Here is a 20,964-nt window from a genome sequence, read left to right as displayed (position 1 = left end):
TTTGAATCGATCATTTACTATATAGAACCGGTTCGGAGCCGAAAGTCGCAAAAGTTTGACTTTTGCTTTGACTTCAGTTCTGACCCGTTTTAGTGAGGTATAAATATACCTTAGGACTCTCTTAGGACCAGGTCACATGTTGGTATAAGCCTCTGTGGTCGGTTCATGAGTTATCCGAGTCTTTAGCGCATTTCCGTCATTCGCCTAAAAGTTGACCGTAACGGCCTTTTAAAATAAAAACAAGTATTTCGGACACGTGAATGGACCAAAACCTTGCTTGTTAAATTATAGGCATGTCCCTAAAGTTTCACGTCAATCCGAGGTCTAGAATGAGAGTTATGCTAAAAGGCGCACTTTTAAGAAAGTTTTACAATTAACGGCGCAATTAGCATAACGCCCATCTAACCCAAGTTTTCGTCACCAAAACTTTTACCCACTGTGGTAAAATAATATTTTGGGAATTTTAAAGATTTTTAATAATTTTTACCTTGCTCATAACCTGCGGTTATGGCTACGGTTCGGTAAATACCGAATATGCCCTTTTTGGCCAAAACGGGAGTTCTACAAGGTCTTTTGACCCGATTCCAGTTGCTACTGGTTTTAAATAATAAATAAAGTATTTTAAGCTTTATAAGCTGTTCGGGAAACTCAGATTTCCTGTAGAACTCGAAAATCCCTTTTTAAAGTCTTTAAAATGACCGAAAAGCCCCTTCGGGGCATAATATAAACTTAAACTCGTTACGGGCATTACGGAAGGTATCCCACTGATGCCAAAATACTTTTAAGGCATATTGACTTAGGAAATAAGCGTACGACTCTTATGGTTAACCGTTTTGCCTATTTGCGCACACGGTACGGCCCACGGAACTAGTTTTCGTGCAATAGCCGATATGGGTCAAAATTATACTATTTGAACCCCAAAATTCAGAGTATGAACTATAAACCCATATAAAACAAGTCACTGAACTTGTCGGGTCCAAATCATACTCCATTCTCGGTTTTCGCCTTTTCGTGCGAATTAACCATATCTATATATCGGAATCAACCGGTTTAAGCTACGGCTAATACAAGGACCGCTAGGATTCTAAGAGGTTAATTAAAACCTTCGTTCCAGATTAGGAGCCCCAGTAAAAGCTATCGGTGACTTGATCTTAATTAAGGATTAATACTTGCAAAGGTAAATACTTTTGACTTATTTCCCCTATATGGGCTTGGGTTACGGTATATTAATACCGCTTGATTGAGCACTATATTCGTCCACCGCTTAGGTGGATAACTAAATAATATGATTGGCTCATTTAAACAGTTTTGTTGCTTATAAGCCTTTGGGGGGTTTAATGACCGTTGTCCCGGATATCCTCGGCATCATTTTACGAAATGGCCACGACCATCGACATCCCGGTGTAGGCGTACACCCGGTATAAAGTGTCGACATTAAAACTAAAAGACGTAGCCGTTGGTTTCTGTACTACGGTTTTACGCAAACGTGGTGTGTCTATAAATCTTTAACCCGGCACGACCCGGGCTACTGAACGCATAAAAGAACATGTAAAACGTTCACAAGATAATTATGAATTTTCCCAAGTTATAAAAGAGTTTGTGCCTTGTGCATTCAAATCAATTTTAAATAAACATTTTCAAATGTGTCAGTTGAATGTATTTACCAGTGTAAACTGACGTATTTTCCCCAAAAAGATTAAGTGCAGGTACCTAAACGTAATTGGCTGGTATTAGCTCCCTAGCGTCGGGATAAGCCTCGCAAGCTTGATTGCAGTATCTAATGGAACAATACTTTATCTTTATTTACGATCCACTGTGGATATTCAACTTCTGTAATACATTGATATTATCATCAGAGGTTGAAATTTATATATTTATCTTATGCTTCCGCTGTGCATTATATAATTGTGTGGTTTGACTATATTGTTGCCAACATCGTCACGGTAATCCCCCACCGGGCCCACCGGTGAGACACGTGGAAATCGGGGTGTGACACTTGTTGCCTGATAACCAATCCATTCCTACCACCACGTCGAAGCTTCCCAACTGGACTGGTAGTAGATCCAGAGCAAACTCACGCTCTCCCAATTCGATCACACAACCTCTGATAACTTCATTGGCTTCTACCAACTTTCCATTAGCCAATTCGATCGAGTACGGAATATCTAACTTACTAGCGGCTAAACCAAGCATATTCTTAAACTCTAATGATACGAAGCTATAATCGGCGCCAGTATCAAATAAGACGGATGCATAGCGTTGGTTTACAGGGAACGTACCAGTGACAACATTGGGATCCTGGCGCGCTTCCCTTGCTTCAAGGTTAAATACTCTACCACGAGCTTGATTTAACTCCGGGCATTTCTTCTTGTAATGCCCAAGATCACCACAGTTGAAGCATCCGGATCTTTGCCCATTTCCACCAGCATTTCCCGCTTGATTGTTCCTCTGGTTACGATTCACAGCGCCCGCTTGATTAGCATGATTGACTCGATTTCCATCACCTCCATTATTCCCTTGTGGGCGATTTCCATTTCCGCCCCGGTTGGTGTTTCTGTTTCCAAAACCTCCCTGACCTCTCTGGCCCATAGTGGCCCAACAAGAATCCTTCAAATGGCCAGTCTTTCCACAAGCTTCACAAATTTTCAAACCACAGCGGCCAGAATGGTGGCGCTGGCAGGTATTACACTTGGGCTGGGCGCCCATGTATCCTTTTCCTTTCTTCCCACCACCAGCTGTAACCTGAGCTGGCGTGCTTGATTCCCCTTTCTTAACCACACCGCTAGTGCCTTGCTTGAAGTTCGAAAACTTCCGCTTGTTACCTCCTGATGACTCCACATGAGTCTCTTTCTTCTTTGGCTCAGCTTCATCAAACTTGTTCAGGCGAATAGCTTCCTCTGTGAGAGCCACGCTCAAATCAATCGCCTCAGTAATAGTCGCAGGCTTGGAGGAGGTCACCATGCTTATGATTTGAGGAGCTAATCCCCAAATAAAACGTTCAATCCTTTTGAACTCCGGAGTGACCATGTAGGGTACCACATGCGATAAGTCATGGAACCTCTGAACGTATTCTGCTATCTTTGGACCTTCCATCTTTAAATGCCAGAACTCTGTCTCCAATCTTTGGATTTCAGCGCGGGAACAGTACTTTTTGCGCATAAGTTCTTTCAGTTCGGTCCAGGTTAGCGCGTAGGCAGCAGCTTCACCAAGTGTCTGTACTTGCAAATTCCACCAAGATAGGGCTCCATCCAAAAATAGCCCAGAAATATAGGTGACTTGCTGATCCAGTGCGCATTTGCTCATGCGAAGAACAGATTCAGTTTTCTCAGCCCAACGAACAAGGGCGACAGCACCTTCTGTGCCATCAAAGTTGACCGGCTTGTAGTCTAGAAACTGCTTGTAGGTGCACCCTGCACGTACAGTATAACATGTGAACGGCATTAGCATCTTTGCTATAGATATCCAGTTAGGTCATGGTATGTCTAAATGACTTAGTATTACCATGAGGTGGGTTGTTGTTGTTGCCAGTGTTGCCAGAGTTGCTTCCACTAATCCCTCATTGAGAGGCGGCGTATTGTGCGATGGCAGCAGCAATGATCTGCTGGAGTTCTGCCTGATTGGTAGGCATTTGCGGTTCTTGACGTCTCGGCGGCATCTTCTAAAGATGTGTTTACGTCGGTCAGGCCATAATAAAACGCACGTATATAATAATAGTAATAGTACATAACATCTCATGTTATCAGTATATCATTCACATATCATCTCTTATCACAAATATCATTCACACAACATCCCATGTCATCAAAACATAAATAATCAATCAAGCATCAAATATGATGAGAATACTGCGATTGCCATATATCGAGACCACATGGTAAGTGTATCAGTACATCTCAGTGTCATACAATCATCAATCAACTAGGGGCTACATCACCCCTGTCCAAAAACTACATTAAATCAGTGTCACTACATCCCATGTACATAATCAACAAAAGTCATAATCAGAAAGTAGTCTCCAAAAATGCTGTGCAGTCAAAAGCAATCGCGGTCCTCTCACCAACGTCTACCCAAACGGTACTGATGAGCTCTATACGGATGGCGGTGGAGGAGGGGGAAAGTGAGTGTAAAACAAACGACGCAACTGGAGCCAGTCCTCCTCCATGGCTCTCTGAGTACGAATGAAAGAAGCAACCTGCTGCTCTAGTGCAAAGAGGCGTGCAGCATAATCTAGGGGTACAGGTCGAGAAGGCTGCAAAGGAGAGTGTGTCTGACCGTGACACGGACATGGTGGCAGCTGAGCTCTCTCAAGCTCCTGAATGCGCTGCGTGTGTGACTCATGCTGAAAAACGAAAGACATCAACACGTCCTCAATAGTGTGCCCCACATGGAAGGGATGGTAGGGGTCAGTCGGTGGCATGGCAGGCGGTGATGACCAAAGGAACGGCTCACTGGTGGGATCAAAAGGTGCCATATGAAATGGAGAAACAGGGGGTAAAACAGGTGAAAACTGTGGCATGAAGGGAACAGACGTCGGCACATGCCCAAAGGGATGGGCCGAAGATCCCTCTCCAGGTCGCGCTGGAGGTGTAAACTGAGGAACTGGAAAAGAGAAATCAACATGTCGTGCATCAGTGATGTGAGGGGGAATAGGTGGAACATCATCATCAGCAGGAATCCACCCGTCCTGTGCGTGCTCATCTGGTGGATCCATGTGTGCCGCGAACAGTGCATGCTCGGGCTCTAGTGGAACGGGATCAGGTGGGGGAGCAACAAAAGGGTGAACGGGTGCAATGTGATCAACATGATGGTCAACAGGTATATCAACAACAGGTGGGGGTTCAACAGGATCAGCAGCAATGACATGATCGCCCTCCAACAACGGAACATCCACAGGGTGATCATCAACAGGTGGGTCAGCAAACACAAGCTCAATAAGGGGTGCGTCAGCATGAACTGGGTCATGCTCAAATGCAGGGTCTAAAGCAGCTGCCTGCTCAGGGGCCATGGCAGGCTCGGGATCATCAAAAGCCATCTCAAAGTCAAACTCGGGGTCGATGGGATCCACTGGGTCAGCTGGGTCGACTGGATCCTCCATAGGCTGATCCATCGGTATAAACTCTATATCCTGATCGGGGTCGAACCCTGGGGGAAAGATAGGATCAGAATCCTCCACATCATCATGGTCAAAAACAAAAGCAGGAACAGGAGCTACAGAGGATGCCTGGTCAGGATCTGAACCATGCGAAAAGTGTCGTGCGCTCAGAGTGTGGGAAGGTGTGGATGCCACAGACTCAAAGGAGTCTGGGACCGGAGAGTGTGCGGGTGACTCCTCTGCGGGAGCATCTGCGATCATTAGAAGATCGCCAGCAGGAAGAAGGGCCGCGTCCTGGATCTCATCCTCTAGAAGATCATCATCAATCAGATCAATATCGCCGTCAGCCTCGGCATCAAGAAATAAATCATACGCAGGATAAACAGCTAGGGGTATGGGAGCAGGAATCTCCACTAACGGTAGGTACTCAACAAGAGGGCCATCGGCGAGCTCATTAGCCCCGTCAGGTAGTGCGAAGGGCTGGAAGTCGTCCTCATCCGTGCTAGAAACGTCCGACGTGTGCACCTCGTGCTCTGAAGATGCTAGGTCATCAGATACTACAGGTCTAGGTCCGGTGGTGTCCGAATCGCCGGTGCAGGGCGAGGCCATGAGTCTGTAGCATAAACACAAATATGCACAAACAATCAGTCATACAATCAGGCAAACACATTAGTCACCAAGTAAGAAATCACATAATTTTCCTAGTCCCACTAGCCTCCCAGTCTCCTAGACTGACACTCCTAGTCCCACTAGCCAAATTCCTCCCAGTCTCCAAGACTGCTCTATCATCTACCTCGACCTCTTAGATCGAGCCTCGGCCTCCAAGACCGAGCCTCAGCCTCCAAGACTGAGCCTATTCTCCCTAGTCCAACTAGCTATCTACCTCGATCTCTTAGATCGAGCCTCGGCCTCCAAGACCGAGCCTCAGCCTCCAAGACTAAGCCTATTCTCCCTAGTCCAACTAGCTATCTACCTCGATCTCTTAGATCGAGCCTCGATCTCCAAGACCGAGCCTCAGCCTCCAAGACTGAGCCTACTCATCCTAGTCTCACTAGCCTTCTACCTCGATCTCCTTGATCGAGCCTCGGCCTGCAAGACCGAGCCTCAGCCTCCAAGACTGAGCCTAAAATAAATAAATAAAATGTGCTCAACATTTGTTTGTAAAAATGTTTTGGATCTGGACTTAAGTGGTATGCAGTAAAAATGTTTTCGTGAGAGCCCTAGTGATCATAGTCTAGACTCGAGAAGGAATCCTAGTTCGCTATGATCAGAGCTCTGATACCAAGCTGTCACACCCTGGCTTTGCGGAAGCGTGGTTAATTTGGTGTGACTTCTTAATACCATAGCTTAACCATAGCAAAGCTATATGAAATAAAAACATGCAAGATCATCCATTCAATTAAGTTTTAAAATCCAAAAACAACAACATTGTTTTAACGGGAAAACACCCTAACAACCATAACATTGTTCAACAACCTTACAAACTCAAACATAACACAAACACGGTTTAAGGACTGTGACTTGTCCAGGAAAGAGTCACATTCCCTAAACCCCGGATGACCTCGTACTAGTGCAGCGGGAAAACGTGCCATACCGTGCCAGATCCCTTAGTTCCCTGAAATACATGTAAGTTGAAAAATCAACAATAATGTTGAGCGAGTTCATGTGTAAGTGAGTAAATAAACCTTTGTATTTATCAAAATCCTGGTATGTAGCAAATAAGGAAAAAGAGATCACCAATGGTTTGCAAGGCCATTGATATGTGTGAAATGCAAGTAGGAAGGCTCAAACCTAGCAGATTTATGCGTCGGGTACAAAGTCATCCCGAGGTCCGTTATGCTGGGCCTGGGACTGGGCTCGCTACACCCAAATAGATCTATCGCTTCTGCCCCTCGGTCCTACCCTGAGGATTAATGACCTCAAGTTTCCGCCTACCCATTCACATGATCTAAATAGTAACCCTCCTTACGCTAACCATACCATGTATAAAGTATTCATAATCAAAGTAACATGTATTTCACCCCCGCAGTTTAGAAAACTGAAACAGTTAAGAGAAAAGGGGGACATGAACTCACAGTCGGTGCGTCTCTACCAAGTATACTCCAAATCAAGCAGCTGTGCAACGACCTACATGTGCTAACTCTATAAGACGGACGGCCGTGACTTAGCTTTATGGTTTAAGTTTTTGGGAAATAGTTAGACAACTATTTCGTGTTTACTTTCCGTATATACTTGGTAATTATTTTCCTTCCCAAGGATGGGGGATTTAATACATGTGCGTTCGAATAATATCATTAAGTCTCACTTAATATATATTTATTTCCAATTCCAAAATATAAATATTTTTCTCAAAAATATTATATTTTCATTTCACATAAATCTTCCCCCAAAAATAATACGTTGACAAAATACGCGTTCATAAATATTCCCGTAAAATGCGTAAGTTACGTTTTAGCCATCAAGTGGTAATAATAATTACCGATGTAACTTATATATTTATTGTGAAAGCGTTCGTATTATTTTGGATTCGTCAACGTTCGAAAATATTTTTCTCTAAAAATAATATTTGTGTATCTTTCACAAAATAATCATAAACAATATTGTGAAAATATATTTACTAAATATATGTCTATCACGTTTAATTTTGTGAAAATCCCACCTCCGATATTTTGTAAATAAAGTCGTGGCGAAACTTATATTTCGAAAACACGTCGAAAGTATTTCTAACACTTATAGTGAAAATAATTCTAAGTGTTAGGTTTTTAGAAAAATTTCGCTAGAGTTTCCTCTGTAACTGGAGGTGGCCACACTTTCAAGCGTATCATTTTCTTTTACAAAACAATTCAACAATTTCTTTATTTGACCAAAACAACATTCATCACAACAAACTAGTTAACAAGTATGTAAATCGCATAAATCACATGAACTTGCAGTTTTTCTAAAATTATAGTGTAAATCTCCTTACTTTTAGCGGATCTTTATATAAAGCAACCCGATCCCGTAAAAACCTCGTTTTTAGAGAAAATCCGTCTTTACAACTTCTCGTCATTTTTACAAAAATTGTTATTTTGTTGAAACTTTTGTGCTACACAAGTGCTTACACACTTGTGTGTTCTAAAAATCATATTTGTATGTGTAAGATCCGTTTTTAGAAAAAACATGATTTTCTTGACACTCGGTCCTTTGAAAATACCATTTGTAGATACGTAGATCCGCTAGTTTTAAACACTATTTTACAAGTAAAAACACTTTTACACAAGTTCATGAGTCGTGTGTGGTAGAGTTTCACCTTTTAACCCTTGTTCCATTCAACACATCCTTATGTCATGATCCATGATCATGACCAAACCGGGTTAAATGATGATCCGAGCTACCACAACATAGATCGGGTCCAAATAACCACACTAAATAAATACTACAACATTTACACAACTTGTAAGCTTTTAACCATCATTATTCATGTTTTTAGTAGACTTTAATGCATCATTTTGTATGATTTCGAGTTTTAATCGTTACACAACATATTAACCACTTCAAAACAGTTCGAGTAAGGGATATAAACATCATACCACTAGCTCGAGGCTAGGGAAGAATCTAAGCGCAAAATGAGAGGATAAAAGCTAGAGAAAGAGGTCCTTCGAGCTCCGAGTGCACCAAGCCTCCTAATACGTGACCCTTGATGCTAGAATGATCTTGGAACGTGGTGATCAAACTCGAAAAATGATGGATGTATATGGGGGGTGTTCGGCCGAGAATCTTAGAGAGGGAAAGAGGGAGCTTGAGTGGTGTTATGTGTTGGATAATCTCATGTGCATAAGTGTGGTTTTATAGGCAAAGAATGAGATTAGAGTCCAATGGATTATATGTTCTCTTGATATGAGACAAGAGATAATATATTAATAAAAAATGGTACATGTTCTAGTTACATGGTGACCGAAATCGGCCATGGGGGGGGGGGGGGGGTTCTAGTTCTATTCCAACCATTAGTTAGGTTAATAGTTTGGTTAAATAGGTCAGTTAAGTAATTAACCCGGTTAGTTGTGTGTTGTGTTTTCTAACGGGTGTTAGGGTATTCGGGGACCCTAACTGGCTCAGAAAAAGATCAATAATGTTAATGGCAATATTTTCATGTTCCGGGTATAATCCGGTTGTTCGGTTGGATAGTAATCCGTTAAAGTGCTTAACAAAGCTTTTAAGTGTCGTTAATACCATTTTTAGTGACACAACTTATTCCCGACACTTTGGAAAGTGTCTAGTAATATTTTTCCCATGTTTTAGCACTTTATTAGCTAACCAATTGCTGAATTGTTAATTAAAGTGCTGTGTTTGTGCTTAGTGTACGTTTTAGGCACATCCGATCACTGTAACTTATTCCTAGAGACGCAGTTCTACAATCCTTGTATCCCTACACTCACTATGGGTGTAGTAAAACATTTCTGGCTCATACAGGCCTTGGAGGCAATGTCTGCCTGATGCTGGCTTTATCAGCATGTTCAATAGGTTATCCGTTCATAGTGCTACTGTGCCTTTGTGCATCATGTTTGTCACTAGAGTTCAGTATGTAAATAATGTAGTGACGGTAATCAAAGTATGATGCAGGAATATACAAGTATCAGAAATCAAGTAGCAGTTCATCAGTAATTTCAGTTAAGCACAGAAATCAAGCAGTAATTATTTATTAATTAAACCGTACGGATACCTAATTTAGTGAGGGCTGTCACATACTTAATAACCAACTAAACACGAGGGACCAAAGTTAGATAACTGGAAAAGTTATGTATTAAAACAAAATAAAACACACACACACATAGTGTATGTGTGTATACGATCAGGAGAAAGCTCCCATGGAGCAAACCCTAGTTCTTCAACATAATCTTCAAATTGGATGATCAATTGAAGGCCAAATTCGGATTTGAATACACAGAAACGATCACCAAGTCAAAGGGATCGTAAGGTATGTCGAATTTCTAGCATTCATGAAGTTGTGAAAATTAGCTAACTTTGCATGATGTGATCTATGCATGAATCATAGAGGCTATGGCTGAATTAATGAAGTGTGATTGCTTAGGAACAAACCCTAAGTAGAAATTTGAAGTAAAAATTACTATGACTTGAATAATTTGATGATTTACCACACTTGGACAAGTGGGTTTTGATTTTGTAGTGAAAATGATGATACACACATGTTTAAGATCATCATATTGGATAGTAGAAACAAGACACTTGAATAATTTGCAAGTTTGAGTAGTTGATCATACATGATAGAGGTTGAATTATGATGTTAGTCTTGGTAAAAATAACTAGTTATGAACTAGTTAGTAAATGTGTAAAACTATGCCCATTAGGTGTTTGTTAAAATGCCTAAATGAGAACTAAAGTGTTGAAATTCGAGTGAAACGCACATTTGAATAATATGGTGAATTATGTGAAACATGAAGCTATAAAAGTTCTAAACATCATGTTGATTTGAACTTAATGTTGTAAATCATGCGATCAAAAGTAGTTAACTTTAATAAGCTAAGTTAACTAATCATGAAGTCGAATAGCAGTTTCGACATATGAAATAAGTGAGATGGAATAGTCGTGAATAATTATGACTAATCTAACCATCTTACAAATTTACAATGATAGTTTGATGATTAACAAGCTAGGTGAAAGCTTGGGAACGAAGCGGGTCAAACGAAGCAAGAATGACGGAAAAGCATAATTTGGAAGTAAGGTAAGTATGGCTTACTCTAGTCTTATATTTTAGAATATTCTCTTATCGTATTAGTTACGAATAAGATAAATACATAGTTGAGGTATGATGTTCCGGCGTGTAGACGTACGGAACAAGATAGTCGAGCATGATAAGAAACCATGTTGATGATTTAAAAGGAGTTAAATCGGTAATTCGATCATTTTATGACAAATGGAAAATGAACTTTTAAATGGTTACCTTATAGGGTAAACCAAAACAAACAATAAGGGTAAAACGGTAAATTGGTCACGCGCTGACCATAACTATTGGTTTTAAAAGACACTTATGAAGTAAGCCTTAATAGGTTAAAAAGTGTTAAGAAATGAATTATAAGTAAAATGACCGCACGATGTAAATCGGAGCGAGTCATATAGTCAAGATGAAAATACATGTCGTCTCGCTAATATAATCGGTCATTTAGACCAAACGGGTCAAAGGGTGAAGATACCACCTTTTGATAATAGCGACTAATGATTCTTGTCGAGTCATATGATTTCAGGAATAAATGTCGAAATGATATTTGCATCGCTATTACTTAGCGATTATTATAGCAAGGCATTAAAACAGGTCAATACATTGACCCGAGCCAGGTATGTGTAATAGAGTGATTATTCATTTAGAACGTAAGGTTCAACGAGCATTAAATGAAGTCTTAGATAGACAATGGGTTACTTAAATGGGTAAACCGAACGTTTTTAAAAGAGGGTCGTGGCGTTTCGAAAAGCATAATGACTTTTCGAACGAGATCATAACTCAAAAGAAGAATTATGGGTCAAACATACTCTCAAAAGATCTCGTCGTAATTGAAAGACTAAAAAGGACCAAAACGCCCTTGTTAGCTAATTCGAACAAACAACCTTTAAAGGTTGTTTGGAAACGAGTTTTATGATTAGATAAATACTTAGAATTAAGCATAGAAGCTGAAAGAGGTATTATGTTAGTCAAATGGCACCATTTGAGTCTTTGCCGTAAAATAATAATTCGAGAGGTAAAATTTGGTTTATATAGATCACCACATTAAACCCACCATAAATACAGTTGTGGTGGAAGATTATAGGATAAGAAATGTGGTGATGGAATGCTAGAAGCAATCGAAAGCGATTTTAAGCTCGAAAGTGCTTAAATACCCTTAACGGGTCAAAATAAGCACTTGAGCGTAAACGGGTTTTTATTATGTAAGAAACCCGTGATTTGAGATTAACATGATAGGAGACATTGAAACTATGAATTTCATAAGTTTAAAGATCAAATAAACATGTTTGATGATGAAATCACGAACGGGTCAAAATTTGGTAAAAAGGGTAATAAGCCGAAGAGTTAAAAGTCTGAAATTTTAATATGTCGGATGTTGGATTTTAACTCCATTAGATGGAGAATTAAATTACGGACGCGTAGGAAAAAGAATCGGGTAAAACGGATTAAAAACGAGAGAGATATGCTCGTTTCCGTGAAATCGAGTCATGCTGGGAATTTTGCAGTACCAGCATCAACATTATGTCGAAAACACATGCTAGCGTAGCGAGACGGGCCGTAGCGCTACGCGAGCATGTGCCAGTTTCGCGAAAATCGTTTATTTTAACCGTATACGCATTGCGAACCCGTTTAAATATGTTCTAAGTTACGTATGACTAATTCAACTCATGTTTTATGAGTTTCAGGTAAAATTTTAGCACCAGAGGACGATCAAGCTCGGCGAGGAACCGAACACATAAAGAACAAAGCTTCCGCATGACGTTTCGTTGTTACTTTTAAATGACGAACTTAATTACATTATGTTCTAAACTGTTAAATTGTAAAAGGTTTTAATAAGCCCGTATTTTCGATGTATATGTAATCTTAATTACATGACTGTTTTCATAAAATATACGTTAAAACATGATTTATAAGAACGGGTGTTACAGTTTAATTAATTAAAACATAAGAAATAATTTATGTCAAGGGTAAGATGCCGTCAGTGTTTTATTTAAAATTTCTGACATGGCAAGATTTGATTGATCGAGGCAAAGATAGTACCCTTGGATACCCCTTACCCCTAAGGTTATGTGTTATCCTTATCCCTTTCTTCTTTTATCTTTTACTCCTACCATCTCAATCTCAATGTCATATTAGCATCACCTCCTTCTCTATGTTATTCGAAGGTTTAGGATCAAATATAAAGTCTCCTAAAAATAAACCTAGTATATCAAAAAAAAAAAAAAGACACTCACCACCACCCAAAATCCTAAACCCCTACCAATTCAAAAATTTTTGGTGACTAAAAGTAGCGATTTTTTTTAAATATTAAAAAAATAGATTTTTTTAGCATTTAGTTGTGTGGGGTTCAGTTTTATGGTTTAGTTTTTAGCATTTAGTTGGGTGTGTGATGTGCGCGAAATGCAACATATAAATTACATCAAATATGGCAAAAAACTAACCTTTTTTAGTACTAATATTGGAAAAAGTGTGTTTTTGTCTTCCTTTTGTATTTTCAGGATTATATGAGCTCAAATGAACAAAAGAAGCAAAAAGGCAGCTAAATCTAACATAAATACAAGAAAAGGAATAAACGTGGCATGCCCGACCCTCGACAGCATCTTCCCAAGCAAAAACAACAGAACAGAAGGCCGAACACGCCCCGTGCTCAATGAGCACGGGGGCGTGCCCAAGTGTCTGCAGAAAAGGCAAAGTTGTAGAAGCTCTTATCACCCACCACGGGGGCGTGTCCAGCGGACACGGGGCCGTGGTCAACTCTAAGATTCGCAGAATCTAGGGAAATCTTGATAGTACAGATACGCTTCTGCGCACAGGGTCGTGCCCAGCGGACACGGGGGCGTGGTCAACTTAATGCAGATAAACTGCATTTAATGAAGAAAGAGAAGATGAGTGGACACGGAGTCGTGTCCGGGCTTCTGTGCAAGCTATAAATAGGCGTGCTTGGCTCATTTGCAAACCATCCCTTGGCAAACCACCTATCTCACACTTCACCCACCCACCACCACCATCACAACCCACATCCACCACCATCATCCATCATCCATCATAGAGTGTGTGAGTAGTCTCGGGATCCAAGATTGATCGTAAGAATTCTTAACAATCAAATGCCATGTTTGCCTAAGTCTCTTACATCACTTGGTGAAGACAAATGTCTAGTGTAATACTTTTTATTTTTAATCTTTTCGCACTTTTTATTTGGTTATGTATTAATGACTTTAATAACTAGTTTCTTATGTTGAAGGTGAATCTTCCTTATCATTTGTCCGCAGTGTCTTGGCATTATTTTACTGTCTATATAAAATAAAATATTTTCACCATTCATATCTCCACGGTCTATATGGAGATATGTTGGCTACCTGGTCGGGGTTAAGGGAATGGTTTGGTAAAAGTCTTGCCTTGTTCAGTGTATAGATCCTGCAAGGACCTGGGTCAACTTTAGTAGGACCTCCTTCAATACCCACTGGTATTGGATGGCGGGGGTCCGAACTTCTTGATCCCCTCATATGTAAGCTACTATTAAAACATTAACCCGGCTACTTAGGACTGTATCCCTGCTGACTCAGATTACTTAGCCGAGGGTAACGTCACCTTCAAAAGAGGGGCCTACCACATTACGTATTAATAACTCAATTAATTATCTTTCAATAATCCAACCCTTTTGGATTGTATCTTTGCTGACTCAAACTACTGGGTTGAGGGTAACGTCACCTTCAAAAGAGGGGCCTACTACAATAACTAAGATAATCTTTTAAAAAGTGCAAAAATGCGGAAATAATCAAAGGTTACACTAAACACGAGTCGAATCCAAGTGATTCATCTTGTCTATCTGTTTTTATTTTTATTTTTCAGCATTTTTAGTTTTTATTTTCTAGTTTAAATATCTTTTTTCTAAACTTTTGCTTTGATTAGACGTTGAGGATAAACCGGTATTAAAAGCTCTTGTGTCCTTGGACGACCTCAGTATCTTGCCAACACTATACTACGGTCACGATGGGTGCATTTGCCCATATGTGTGTTTGGTGTTAGTAGATATCGTGTTTTATAAATTTAAAACTTGACTAACGTGTAAAAAGGGCTAAAAATATACATAAAAATCTATAACACCACACACGCATCAGTGTGTGTGTGTGTGGGGGGGGGGGGTTAGGTTTTTGGGTGGTGGTGGAGTGGGGGTGGGTGTTTAGGTGGTGGTGTAGTGAGTTTAGGTTTTAGGTTCTTGGACACTTGTCACTCTATAATGTTTTTTTACATTTCTTATTTTTAGGAGTCTTTGTAGAATAACTTAAACCGTTATATCAATCCCTATCCTAGACCCTCTTTTCTATATTTATTTAAAAATTTGGTAATAAAGACTTTTTTTTGAACGGTGAGAATCTTTAACTTGTTGTGAGAGAGATCTCACACTCTCCTAAACAGAGGACCCTAACCCTACTCTGGCCAGACTATGTTTTTGGGGGGTGGGGGATTAGGTGTATTTTTTTTTTTTTTTTTTTTTTTTGGGGGGGGGGGGGTTAGATTTTTGGGTGGTGGTGGGTGTTTAGGTGGTGGTGTAGTGAGTTTAGGTTTTATGTTCTTGGATACTTGTCACTCTATAATGCCTTTTTATATCTCTTATTTTTAGGAGTATTTGTAGAATAAGTTAAACCGTTATATCAATCCCTATCCTAGACCCCCTTTTCTATATTTATTTTAAAAATTTGGTAACAAAGATTTTTTTTGAACGGTGAGAATCTTTAACTTGTTGTGAGAGAGATCTCACACTCTCCTAAACAGAGGGCCCTAACCCTACTCTGGCTAGACTATGTTGTCTTAACCGAGTCCACGCTGGCGTCAGAGTTTGACTAACGGCGTTCCCCGGGAAACCATACCACCCACTGCTTGGCAGGGGCTTGCGCCGCCACAAGAGAAAATCTCTTTGGCGTAACGCACGATGGACTAAAACCCGGGTTGGCTCGGGCTCGAACCCTTATTTTAGAGTCTGGGAGAACTAGTCTTCATTTACCTTTATCCACCAAATATGACACTAGTGAGGATTAAACTTGAGTCTCAAAAAAACTCAAATCTTTTCAACCACTAGACCCAAGTGATGGATTGGTAATAAAGATAAATGTCGATTTTAATAATTTAGTCATATAAGTCTTTATTTTAATCCCCAAAACTTGTGCTTTATTAATTTCTTTTCCAAAATTGTATTAACGGATTAAAGTCATTTATCATCCAAGTTTTTCTCAAAAGACGAGCTTTCTCCTCTAGACTCTAGTCCTCTCATAATGTTGATTTAACTAAAAAAAATATTATCTTTTCCACTATCTTTAATAGAAACAAACATTAAAGAAGCAAGGATGCCCTTTAAACCGTTCATAATGTTTTATTTTGGTTGTCTAATTTGTCTCAAGTGGCGAATTCTCTTTAGATTCCTTTCACTTTTTTCTCATGCCTCGAACATGTCCTAAAACAAAAAGATCAAAATGGAATCAAAACACACTTTAAAGTCCAAACCTTTTGGCGCACACATGTTAACACATGTGTCTCAGTGATGTGCCAAAACACACTAAAGTCTTACAACAACCCTGCCCTAAAGCATTAGCCTCTTTACATCATGCACCTCCTCCGGCCGCTTGGCTCGGTTGTAGACAGACTCGAACCCATGGGTCCACACGTTAGCAAAACCCGTCACCGCTTGAAAAACATGAGGCAATCCGATTTGTAAGTTACTCAAAGTCATGGCTCTCGTTACCTTGATCGTTTTCTCGTATTTGCCTCTCTCTTCCTCAGTCTTCGCCCTCAACGACTCCACCTTGGCCCGTTTGTCCCCAACATGGTCCTTCCCATTTGACGAGCTTGAAAACGGGCCAAACTTGCGTTCAAGAGCCCGGAGCACGGACATTTTTTTCTCGAGCACTTTATACGACGAGTCCGCCCTTTTCTTCTGCTTCTGCTCTTCGGCTTGTTGGACTACTATCGCATGAACCGCGGTGAGTAACGCTTTGATGCCCTCGGATGCGACGTTGTCAGGGGCGTTATCGACCACGAGATGCCATTCTTCACAAAGGGCGTAGATGGGGGAGTCTTGTTTGGTGTGTGATAACGCGGTTTTCCCGATCTGGAAGAGGCTGAGGCGGAGCCAACCGGTCAACGACTGGACGTAGTCACGTTGACTTTTTACGAGGCTGCAGAAGGATTGGTGCCATTGTTGAACCTCGAGCTCTAGTTGGAGACCCGCTTGGCGGTGGAGTTCGGAAGTGGGGTCCGTTGACTGGGTGGCGTGGAGGTACTTGAGTTGCTGGACTATGTGCATTTGGACTTGGTGGCATTCATATAGATTCCTCCACATTCCCATTAATCTGCAAGAAAATAAGATCTTTTAGAGGTGTTTTGATTCCAATTTTGACCAGAAAAAGTCAAAATAAATGGTACTAGTGGTTGTGGTAGTTAGTACAACTTGCATCAGCGTATCACCTAGCATACAATTCTAGTCCTTTGGGTTTGACCATATGGTACAAGATCTTGCTTTGAAAAATATCATATGCGAAAGGACCGTAAACAGGAAAATTATGAAAACAGTCATCATTATGCCAGGTGTGTTATGTCTCTATCGTTGTGTAAAGACAAAATCGCATTTATAGCCATGAGATCCGTCGTGCATATACCTTTACTCACGTAACATTTCTTTAGTCTGATAACGATATATAAACCATGAGTCACGAGCATAGAAAAGTAGATACCCATACCCGGAATCTGATCCAGGCATCGTGATCCATGAGGCAGACAAAAAGACAAATTTTAAGGATTCGCGAACATACAATGTAGATACTCTAGTGTGGTCCGCGTATCATTTATCATGGGAAGGGCCTTTTTTCATTTGCGTATTGGTTTTTTATGAGCACAGATGAAAAAACATTTTTTTCTCGAATCTAATTTGCGTATCATTTTTTATGGTTGGACGAGAAACAATTTTTTAGGGATATGCGAATGCAAAAGGTAGATACTCGAATCTAATTCGCTTATCAATTGGTATACTCATACCCGCGTAAGAATAAGATACACTACCTATACTATTAGGCTATACAGTGTGGGGTAGCGGCCCATGCCATGTGTGCATGATGGCACCTCCAACACCGCCCCACCTCAGCTAAAGCAATGGCGGGGGTGAAAGGAAGGAGAGGAGGGGTCTCACGTGGTTTAGACTTTAGCCAATCAGAATCTTTTTATATTCTAATTTCTTTTTCTTTTTTTTTAAATAGTTAAAGGGGGATTTAAAGGGGTGTTATCCAACACCGTGCAAGTTAACGATAAAGCTCCTCGCTTATGTGGCGCGGCGACCCACACCATATAGCCTTAGTGAAGAAGAGGTAGGGGAAAGGTGACAGCACGCTCTATTTACATTTGTATGTTCCATTAAATGCGAGTGGATGAATTTGTGAGTTTGTCACAAAGGAATGTAAGGGTCTCAGGTGATCCGTTTCACAGTTTGGTAGTTTTGGCTAGAACCATGACACTAAACTGTCTCTACTCGGTTTCAACTTCTTAGCCATTCTAGAGCAAGACCATGAAAACCAGTTTGAATCAAACCCTCATACTTGATTTAATATCTCTTAAATAAAAACCGAACCATGGCTCCATGATTTCAACCAATTCATGTTCAATATGATCATAATCAAAATGAAGTTAAAAAAGAAGACTAACCCTTTAACAAGCTCAACAAGTTGCGGGTAAAGCTCTTCCTCTCGGAGTTTGACTATTTCATCCGACGTTGACTCGATCGCCTGCGAAGAAACCATCATTACAGACTCCAACTTCTCAACCTCTTTTTTTGCTTTCTCAGTCTTCATATAATCAGCCCTCTTAAGCTCCATTTTCCTCAATTGTTCTACCCTCTTTGCATGCTCAATCTTTGAACTCTCCATATTCTATAACCCCAACCAAAAAAAAAAAAAAAAAATCCAGTCAGAAAACAAACATACCCAGTAAAATCCCACTCACAGCAGAGCTATTGGTAACATTTATACCATACAAAAACATATATAAAGACATGCACATTTAACTAAAATGATAATTTCACATTGTTACAAGATTATGGTTACCTTAACCTCCTGGTATAGTTTCTTCTCCCATGCGTACAATCTCTCCACCGTAGAACAATGGCTCCCAACACCAAGACTGCCACCAACCGCGGTAACTCCACCCATGCCATCGCATCCAAACACATTTAACTTCGGAGTTGAGCTCCACGAGCCGAACAACGGGCTCAAATTCTTCCCATACCCTTGAACTTTACCTATAACACATTACATAAACTCAGGATTTCAAGCTTTGACCTTTGAAGTCAACCCTAAACTCTTTTTCCACATCCAAGATTAATATTAATCAAAATTTAACAATACCATTCAATAGTTCAATTGCCTAGTGGATTTTAATGTTGTTTAGCATGTTACAGATTTAGATAGACAAAAGAACACACGTCAAGTGCACGTGATTGATACTCATAACATCACATCGCTATCTTGGAATCATTGTTCCCAAATTAGTTTATTTTTAAAACTGAAACTATTATTTTATTAAAATTTACTTAAAAAACACTAATGTATATAACTCAATTATATTTAAATTATAAATCTGATGTTAATTTCTCTTTTTTTAAGTTATAATTATGACATAAAACATACTCTATTTAAATTATGACATAAAATATATTGTAAAAAAAATTAATATAACATAAATGTGGTAAATGGGTCAACCCGCCAACCCAACCAGGTTGACCCAACCCGACCCGTTAACCTAAACGGACGGGTTCTGAAACTGACCCGAACCCGTTTAGGCTAAACCTAAACCCACGAATTTCATGTTAGGTTCGTGTGTCGTGTTTTCGGGTCGTGTCAGAAATTCACGCCCCTGGTCATGAGTACCTAGAGTACACCCTTAATTTACCTGACGACCCTTGGCCGGGAAATGTGCACGCCGGAACTTCCAACAACGCCGACAATTTCCCACCGGAATCCGCCGCCTGAAGAAAATACTCATCTAATTCTTTAATAATCTCCACCAAATCTTTAACCTTTGTCGACACCACCACCGCCATTTCACTAGTAGTACCAGTAGACACAGAGATCTTAGAAAACCCACTAACGGCGGACGGCGGCGCCGCCACACTCGCCGCCCCAACGGTGGTGGCGGCCACCGTCTCCGACGGAACAGTGGTCGACCTATCTTCCCATTCTTCCTCATCCACCGTCCCCGATCTCGTCGACGACGGCATGAACGGGTCCCAGAAATCCCACGTGGACGACGGCGGCGGTGGCGGCGGCGGCGGGAGTGGGGTGGTGGCGGTGTTGGTGGTGGAAGTTGTCCATGTTTCCGACGTCGGACTCATCGGCGGCGGAGGTGGCGGCGGCGGAGTGGGTGGTTGCGGCGGCGGAGGGGTGGGGAGAGTGGGTGGTAAATGGTGGTCCGGCGGGTGGTGTAGGGTGGTTTCAGCGGTGGCGAATTGTAGAAGGGCGGATCCGGTGGTTCTTAAACACCTTAAATACATGCAATGTGAAGCAGAAAATGCATGTCTTGCTTTTACAAACTGTTTCATGTATCTTTTTCTTGCTTTGCATCTTGAAACGATTTCTTCTTTCTCTAGTCTTGAATAACAACACCCCATTTTTTAACAATTTATAAAAAAATGTTGAAGATTTTATACAAATCTTATGTGGGTGTTTCTTGATGTTTCAAGAAGATGAGAAAAACACAAAAGGTTGGTCATTTTGGGTCAAGTTTCATGTGGGTGTTTTGAGTTTGGAGTGTGGAGTGTGAAGTAGTGGAGGAGGAGAGGGTGAAGAAGACAAGTCTTGAGAAGTACAAGAGAAAGAGCACAAACATTGTTGGACAGAGTGCAAAGAAGAGCTTTTATATTTTTGTAATTTAATTTTACTCACTAGAGTGCCCCTATTACATGTTAGGTATTGGTAATTTAAGTGTAAACACTATTTTACATGCTTTTTTCTTCTTATTATTATTATATGGGTGTACCTATTTGCACACCCATTTGTCTATTGTCACACCAAAAATATGTTTTTGTCTTATATGCACACCCTGTAGTGTCGAACTGTGGCCAAAGCGTGGCGTTTTGGTCCGGTTAACCAGACAAAGACTGACGGGTGTCTGATGGGTCTGT

At 40.6% G+C, this 20,964-nt stretch overlaps 1 protein-coding gene across 1 annotated transcript; it reads right to left on the bottom strand.

Moving 5' to 3' along the window:
- Positions 1-16,137: 16,137 nt before the first annotated feature.
- Positions 16,138-20,681, bottom strand: LOC110899458 (protein ALTERED PHOSPHATE STARVATION RESPONSE 1). Its single transcript, XM_022146354.2, has 4 exons — positions 19,734-20,681; positions 18,890-19,083; positions 18,492-18,715; positions 16,138-17,149 (listed from the first exon to the last, which is right to left on the bottom strand). Exons 1-4 carry the CDS (start codon positions 20,449-20,451, stop codon positions 16,381-16,383), a joined length of 1,905 nt encoding a protein of 634 aa, XP_022002046.1. The 5' UTR covers positions 20,452-20,681; the 3' UTR covers positions 16,138-16,380.
- Positions 20,682-20,964: the final 283 nt, after the last annotated feature.

The sequence above is a fragment of the Helianthus annuus genome, chromosome 7, assembly GCF_002127325.2.
Source record: "Helianthus annuus cultivar XRQ/B chromosome 7, HanXRQr2.0-SUNRISE, whole genome shotgun sequence".
Taxonomy (NCBI): domain Eukaryota; kingdom Viridiplantae; phylum Streptophyta; class Magnoliopsida; order Asterales; family Asteraceae; genus Helianthus; species Helianthus annuus.
The sequence above is the reverse complement of the archived record's forward strand: the minus strand, read 5'-3'. Positions and strand labels throughout refer to the sequence as shown.